Here is an 8,796-nt window from a genome sequence, read left to right on the forward strand (position 1 = left end):
CTCTCGGGTCCTCTCGGTGGCTCTCGGGTCCTCTCGGCAGCTCTTGGATCCTCTTGCAGTCCTGAGCAGTGCTGAGAGTAGCTGAGTGTACTCGGCTCGACTCACAGTCACGCCCAGTCCCTGTGTTATGTCCATCATAGGGCGGGACTGGGCGTGACTGAGCGGAGCCGAGTACACTCAGCTTTGTATCTCAGCGGGGCTCACGGGGCCCCCTATTGGGTGGGGCCCATGGGCTTGAGCCCAGTCAAGCCCAATGGTAAGTCCGGCCCTGGCTTTGGGTGTTCATTTTGAAAGTGTAATGTATTATTAGACCACAGTAAAGACAAGACTGTCTCCTGGTTGCTAATTTTTAAAGATGATTGCAGGGTCATTAGATTGCTTCATGCCATTATCTTCAGAGCAGAAGGTGACAAGAAACCAAGTTTACTAAAACCTTTGCAATGTATATTTTGCCTAGTGGAATCACTGTAAGTTTTACTTTGTGGGTATAGGGACTGTGGGTATAAGATTCTGTTCATGGAGGGTTCCTATTTCATTGTTTTTTTTGTTTCGTTTTTAAATCGGTTGAACCAGATAGACTTGTGTCTTTCTTCAAACTGCCTAACTCTGTAACTACAGTATGACGCTTGCCCCATAAACTTGTGGAAATCAGGTAATGAAGCTAGCAGGAAATATGTGAACACCGTGGCAGGTCTTAGTGCCAAGATCTTGGTAAGTATAGAGGTTTGGTGGCGGAGGTGGCTACATTACCTCAGAAAGGTGGGGATAAAACTTTGGGAGTTTCCTTATCTTTTAAGTAAAATGTACTTTGTTGCATGAAAGGCTTGAAACAATTCAGCACATCTCAGCGTGGCCACCATTTCATTTAAATTAACAGCCTCAGAAAAACATATGAGGAAAATTATTACATTTTATTTTTGCATTTGCATGTGGCAACTGGGCTACTACCTGAGCATACCTGAGTTAAATATTTGTAAATGACCTTAGCAATGTGCAGTCTTCAGTATGACACAATTACCTTTGTAATACTGTTTGTATATAGAAAACTTCTCTTTGGTTACTTCAGAGTCATGTTACCATTTCGTGATTGTTACCTTAGGAACCAGGATGATCTTCAAGGACCTTCACCAACCTTGTGTCCTTCTTGTCAACATAAACGTGAGGTAAGATCACAGCAACTAGCAAAATCATACAACTCTTGTAAGTGACAAAAACAGACAAAGCTATTTAGACTGATATTTGCTATTTTATACATCATGGGGGAATTAGCAAGGACTGTCCAACATGGGAACCAAATGTGTTTTTGTCAAACAGGAATTGACATGAGAATAGCATTTTTTTTTTCGATAAGATGATTTCAAATGTTATTTCTGGATAAAAATATACATGGGGACATGGTGCTTTGAGGGGTCACAGACCCCCAAAGCATCCTCCCAATGTTGAGGGCATGTGGCTTGGTATGGTTCGGGTTCGGGGGGGGGGGCGCTGTCACGACCCTCCCCCCTCTTTTCCTGCGGCCTGCCAGGTTGCGTGCTCGGATAAAGGGTCTGGTATGGATTTTTGGGGGAACTCCATTTTTTTTTAAATTTGGCGTGGAGTTCCCCTTAAAATCCATACCGGACCTGAAGGGCCTGGTAATTAAATTTGGGGGGAACCCCACGCTTTATTTTATTTTTTTAATCAATGACTTTCATTGACTGTTCTCTGTATTATGGGGAGCAGACAATTCATTTTTTCCTGCAGAAATGACACTGTGCAGGGACAGTTCTAAGCACGGGAAACATGCGCCCCTTTACAGGCATACTATACACACCAGATACAAAATTTAAAGGAATATTACACTTTTTATTGTTTCACTTTAAGCATTAAAATCACTGCTCCTGAAAAAACTTCCATTTTTAAAACTTTTGTTTACATTGATACATGTCCCCTGGGGCAGGACCCAGGTCCCCAAACACTTTTTATGACAATAACTTGCATATAAACCTTTCAAATTATCACTTTAGATTTCTCCCATAGACTTTTACAGGGTGTTCCGCGGCTTTTCGAATTTGCCGCGAACACCCCAAACTGGCGAACGGGCAAACAGGCAATGTTCGAGTCGAACATGAGTTTGACTCAAACTCGAAGCTCATCCCTACTTCCAACAATATTTTTGGTTTAGGGCACCACCACCCAAGGTCCAATTTTTCTGCCCCTGTTTAACAGAGGCATGTAATTACAAGTTTTGATATAATATTTCAACGCAGGGCCCATTCCTGCGCCCAACAAGAGTATCTGTGAGAGCTGTTCTGGCACCACCAAAACCAAAGGCCCAATTTTTCTAATCCTGTTTAACAGGGGCATATATTTACAATTTTGATATAATATGTGACAGCAGGGCCCATTCCTGCGCCCAACAAGAGTATCTGTGAGGGGTTACAGTGTTGTGGCACTACCGCCCAAGGCCCAATTTTTTGCCCCTGTTTAACAGGGGCATGCAATTACAATTTTTAATATAATATTTCAACGCAGGGTCCGCCCTCCCATGGATGCCCTCCCAGAATAAGCCGACCGCGCTGTAGCCATCCTTTGGCTATGGCCCGGTCGGCATGTGGTTAACAGGGGAATGCAATTACAATTTTTGATATAATATTTCAATGCAGGGCTCATTCCTGCACCCAACAAAAGTATCTGTGAGGGGTTACAGTGTTATGGCACCACCACCACCCAAGGCCCAATTTTTCTGCCCCTGTTAAACAGGGGCATGTAATTACAATTTTGATATAATATTTGACAGCAGGGCCCATTCCTGCGCCCAACAAGAGTATCTGTGAGGGGTTACCATGTTGTGGCACCACCACCCAAAACCCAATTATTCTGCCCCTGTTTAACAGGGGCATGTAATTAAAAAATTTTAATATAATATTTCAATGCAGGGCTCATTCCTGCACCCAACAAGAGTAACTGTGAGGGCTTACAGTGTTCTGGCACCACCAAAACCAAAGGCCCGATTTTTCTAACCCTGTTTAACAGGGGCATGTAATTACAATTTTTGATATATTATTTGACAGCAGGGCCCGTTCCTGCGCCCAACAAAAGTAACTGTGAGGGCTTACAGTGTTCTGGCACTACCAAACCCAAAGGCCCGATTTTTATAACCCAGTTTAACAGGGGCATGTAATTAAAATTTTTGATATAATATTTCCCAACAGACTCCGTTCCTGTGGAGCGTTCAACAAGAGTAACTGTGAGGGGTTACAGAGTTCTGGCACCACCAACACCTAAGGCCCATTTTTCTGCAGAGTATATAGGGCAGGCCGTATAGTATATATACTGCTATTCAGAGTATATAGTGCCTGGGGGACCCCCACGCCATTTTCTTTTAAAGTTTGGTGCAGGGTTCCACTTAATATACATACCAGACCTGAAGGGCCTGGTATGGATTTTCGGGGGGGACATCTATGCCGTTTTTTTTGGGCGCTGGGTTCCCCTTAATATTCATACCAGACCCAACGGGCCTGGTAATGGACTGGGGGGGGACCCAAACCATTTTTTTCAATGACTTTTCTCTATATTGCCTGGACCTGACAATATATTACAGCAACGAGCAATTTTAAATTTTTTCCTTTAGAAATGTAATTTTGTTGTGGTACTGTTATAAACATGGGAAAGATGCTTTACTTTACAGGCAGACTAAGGAGACCCCCCAAGCATGATATTTAAAGGAATATTTCATTTTTATTGTTTCACTTTAAGCATTATCAAAATTGGTTCGCATGTTCGCACCAATTTTTTGCCTGTTTGCATGTTCTGCTGTGAACCGAACCGTGGATGTTCAGCTAATCCCTAATAGGCATTTATGAGAGAAGAGCAGGTGTGAGGAAAAAACTGATGGGTTACCTCATAACTCAACCTGACAGTTATCTGACAAAAATTATATATATAAACTGTACATCATTTTTTATTATTTTTACCTTTGTTATATGCTCTATATTTACTTACATGTGACATTTACATTCTCTGCATTTTAATTTTAAACATTTAGATTGAGCTTCTTTATTCAATATTTGTTTTTTTCATAAAGAAAACCATGAACATAAATATTAAACAATGTAAAACTATCAGAGCTCTTTTATTTGAGCAGCCAGGTGGTGGTAAAAACAGGCAGCTGAACTGCATTTTTTTACGCCTTCCAGCTGCCCACCCGAACTGTAGCATTACATAGTAAAATGTATACTAGACTAAACAGTGCTTAGCTCACAGCACTAAACTCCCTTTGGAATGAGCTACAGTGCCCCGAATAGGTAAACTGTATTAAACAAAACACAGTGTAGATCAATTAGACACTAAGAGGAATGCCAGTGTAGATGTAAAATCCAAGGCTTTATTAAAACAATGAAATAGTATATTCTCACAAAACGCATTTCGCAGGACGCATTTCGAGGACTCCTCCGCTTCTTCATCTAACCCCTTGGGACTACCCACTCTTATAACATTACAGCCTGACAGGACTTTAAACATGCTGGGGCTGTAATGCTCTGCATTGAGGCCATGACATTTTTAACCTGGGCTTCAGAGTTTGACAGGAGGCATTGCCTGGCAAACCTGCCCACTGAGATCAATCGGGCCGTACAGCAACCATGAGCCCAGCACTTGGCTCTCAATTGCAGCCTGGTCCCGCAATGTACAATTACTGTTCATCAATTTTAAAAAAAGAAAGCAAAATTATAAAAGGAGGCAGCAATAGCACGTTCTATATGTCAGCCGTTGCTTTACTGCCCTCTGAAATCCAATCCACTGCTGATAGCATTTCAGAGGACAGTAAGCGCTGCCGCTTATTTGAAAGAGATCTTACATAAAACAGTACACCTTTTCAAACATTGCATGTGCATTATCAAATAAAACTCCTAACTTTTCATTTTCATACATCAGTTTCCATCTGGTGTACTTTTTAGGAGGTTTTCTACTATAGAAATGACAGACACAACTTTTGTTAATTTGGAGCAAAAGATGCAACGCTATTAGAAATTGGCACACCATTCAAACTACTTAATTTGACACACTAGATGCACCCATTCTCTCAGATATGCTTATTGGTTTATTAATTTGGTGTACACCATTCCATCCTAGTTTTTGCACATACATTCCTGTACATGTATGAATGTTTATTCCCCCCCAAAATGTATCCATCTCCAAAAACAGAAAACGCAAACAATTAAGAGTTCATTCACACAGGGGCAACACGACTTCCAGCAAGACTTTGGGAGGCAACTTGGACATGACTTGAGTATGAATCACAGCACGACTTGAGGCAACTTACAAGGCAACTTGAAGTTGCCTCCAGGACAGGGGACTTCGCCAGTGGCCAATCACATAATAATCAGCTCTGTGAGAGGGAGGGGTTTGCCTAGAAAACTATTTTTACTTCTTGGAAAGTTGCTTCAGTTAAGACAGGGGATTAGACTTGGAAGCAACTTCCATTGAAATCAATGGGTACAAGTCACCTAGAAGTCGGATTGAAGTAGTACAGGAACCTTTTCTGAAGTCGTACATTAAGATGGCTCTCATTCACTTACATTGATTTCATCATGTTGCCGACTTGAGGCAACTTGGGACGACTTCAAGTCGGATCCAAAGTTGCCCCTGTGTGAATGGACTCTACTGTCCAGAAAATGTCTAAAACTAATTTGTTTACATTATTTTTCAGATGGTGTCTTCTTATATTAGACAGTCTTCACCAACATCATCCTTGCCTCCTGATTTACTTTTCGTGTTCCCTATATCACCTTCACCAACCCAAGATATACAGGTGGATCCCACTGAGTTCACTTTACAAGAGTCACAAAGCCAGTTCTTGCCTCCATTAACAACAGGAGAGGAAAGACACAAACCCACCAATGAGGTGGCAGCAAATTTTTTGCAGCAACCAGAATCTGTATCATCTGTCAAAAATATTGAGGTTGAGGAAAGTACATTTCCACTGGTGACAAAGACTGTTCATGAAACTGGCAAAGGGGGAGAAAAGGGCAGAGGGATGCATCTTGCCATGGCACAGCTGGGCATCCTTCTGGGTTGCTCTGTAGTACTGGGGATGTCCCTAGCTGCTGGCCTGCGCTGCATCCATGCCCAATACTGCCATAAACGGACGGAAGTGTCCTTCAGCGAACCAGATGACAATGTCATTACTTTGAGAGAAAGTGGAGAAATGATGCATTTCAAAAAGATCAGAGAGAACAGCTTTGTGCTGGTTCAAGCAGAGTACAACTGGATTACTCCGGCACTAAGTGCAAAAACACAGTAGTCCTCTATTCTAAGCCCTTGTACACACAGTCGGAGAATCCGTCAGAATGTGTCCTATCGGACCGTGTTGTCGGATAATCCGACTGTGTGTGGTATGCATCGGACTGATTCCGTCGGAATATCCGTCGGACCCAATTTTCCAACTTGTTGGAAATTTTTTCCGACCAACTGGTTCGATCGGACATACTCCGATCATGTGTAGAGAATTTTGATCGGACCAAGTGCCACGCATGCTCAGATCAAATTCCTACATCAAAGCTATTGGCTACTAGCCTGAACGTAGTTCCATCGTAACGAAATTACGTCATCACGTTCTGAATGATCGGATTTTTCGACAACTTAGTCCGACCGTGTGTATGCAACAGTTTCGGAGAAGATCCGACGGACAAAATCCGACGGATTTGGTTGTCGAAATCTCCGACCGTGTGTACAGGGGCTTAGAGTCATTGATAAATAGATATTTTAGGTTTTTACTTTATGCCATGCCACTTCAGTTAGAAAAATATTTTTTATTTTATTAGAGCACTTCTCTTAGTGTTTTATCAATGAAGATAACAGAGTTGGCAGTTCTCAGTTGTGATGTGTTTGTCTGAACAAGTAAAATTAAGTGATTCCTTGTACTACTTCGCTTTCTTTCTTATTTGGTGGGAAGGGACTACATAGTCATGGAGATGAAGAGAAGAGGACATATTTGAAGTTCAGCCTAGATGACAACCATGGCTCACTCCTTAGATACAGTGGAAGAGTGAGGGTAGGGAATGTAGGACAGAATGTGTGTTATTTGCAGGGTTACCAGATGAAAATAAAGAGAAAAAGGCTGAAAAAAAACAAAACAAATGCAGCCTGCTTATCTAGAGAGCTGCAATATATTACAATATTCTTTTTGGGTTAAGATATATGTCGCACGGCCCCCTAGGAGACTGCTTGGATTTACCTGCTCATCTGAATCTCCGTGACCCTGTGATCCTTCCAACACACCTGACAATCTGGGTTCAGACATCATTGCAACACATTTAAATGATGATAAGACAGCACTCAATGCATTTATATTCTATTAATGTTTACTGGAATACTTCAGTTAAGGTATGGTTGTACAAAAAGTTAATGGTTCAACTGAGTTTGGGATAACAGCACAAACTCAGCCAAATGGATACTTAAGAATTGTCAGTTGAAATATATTATTATTATATACATCTACAGTATGTACAGTAGAATACCACTGGAACATAACCTGAAAGGATAAACAAGTTAAGCAGCAATACTGACAATACTTCTAGAAAGAGAAACCCAGGCCGGCCTGGTTAACCTCTGATCCTAATGAGAGATGCAGCTAAACATGGATGGTGATCTGATGGTCTTCACCGGCAGTGAGAGCTCATTAATTGTATCCAATAGGGTATAGTAACAGAGTGGTAGTATATCTTATGATGACTGTAGCTAAAGAGACTTATGTACAGTGTTCAAATGAAGGTGTAGTGAAGTGTCCCCAAGGCAAAGCTGTCTGTGCACAGTGTCCCAATGAAACAAAGGAAAGGTTTGCAAAGATGGGCGATGGCCCTCTCACCAACGACCAGGCCAATTCAATGCCTTCCAGCTAGCAACTCACGAATGGACGATCCGGCTGCAGACCCACTTGTGATGATCCCCTGTTACGGAGCACAAAACGTGGGTAGCTGCACCGTCGAGATGGTGCTGATCAGATGTCCGATAAACAGCAGGTAGCGCTGGATTCCTTCTCGGTCTTGCAGGAATGCTGTGGACCGTGTGGTAGGCCAGGATCTCACTCTCTCCGCGTGGAGAGGTCCTTCACACACGAGGCCCCAGAGGAAGGGAGCGTGAAGCGGGTCTCTGGTTTCTTTTATAGTACTTCCCAGCAATCTCCCTTGTGGTAGCAAAGATCCCTGGGATATGTAGTCCGGGTGCATAGTCATGCAGGGGAAGAGCCATTTGTTGGAACTACCAATCCCACAATCCCTTTGGTTGGGCTCACAAATATGATGTCAGTTTAATAACGCTGGGCACTTGAGGGACAACATGGTATACCGATAGGCCAAGGAATAGCTGTTTATTGCAATTATGGCCCATTTTGCTATATCCCCCCCACTTGAAAGTCTTTGGTGCCTGAAGACAGAGCATAGCCTGTAGGATCACCTCACTGTATATAAGAAATGTATGGTTACTCATACGAAAAACTAGAAGTTGCAACAGCCAATAACTGATCCAAAGAGGGATGGAAATGGATAAATGAGAAGCCAAAAGAAAAAAGCAGCGCTCTAAGAAAACCTATAAATAAGGCAATTTAAAAATATAGTCATTTACTGAATGCTCTAAAAACATATACGCAATTGTCACTGTGACAAATATTCCTAACATGGTACACCAGTCATTGTGTAAATTGAAGCACTTCAACATAAATTGTATACGATACCACTAGATGACCCAGGGTTAACATCACTCGCTGGCTCCAATCTCCAATGTGTGCACTGATATCCCAGAATGTAAAACAGGGTTTGG

At 42.2% G+C, this 8,796-nt stretch overlaps 1 protein-coding gene across 1 annotated transcript in view; it reads left to right on the forward strand.

Annotated features, from left to right (window-relative positions):
• Positions 1–6,902, forward strand: part of REELD1 (reeler domain containing 1) — an 81,553-nt gene extending 74,651 nt beyond the window's left edge. Inside the window, exons 6-7 of the mRNA XM_077476992.1 lie at positions 1,100–1,163; positions 5,690–6,902. Of these exons, the coding sequence (XP_077333118.1) occupies positions 1,100–1,163; positions 5,690–6,283 (658 nt within the window). The 3' untranslated portion in view covers positions 6,284–6,902. The remainder of the gene's footprint in view (positions 1–1,099; positions 1,164–5,689) is intronic.
• Positions 6,903–8,796: the final 1,894 nt, after the last annotated feature.

Source organism: Lithobates pipiens, unplaced genomic scaffold, assembly GCF_037356315.1.
Source record: "Lithobates pipiens isolate NorthernLeopardFrog02 unplaced genomic scaffold, aLitPip1_a1.2 Scaffold_13, whole genome shotgun sequence".
In the NCBI taxonomy this organism is placed as follows: domain Eukaryota; kingdom Metazoa; phylum Chordata; class Amphibia; order Anura; family Ranidae; genus Lithobates; species Lithobates pipiens.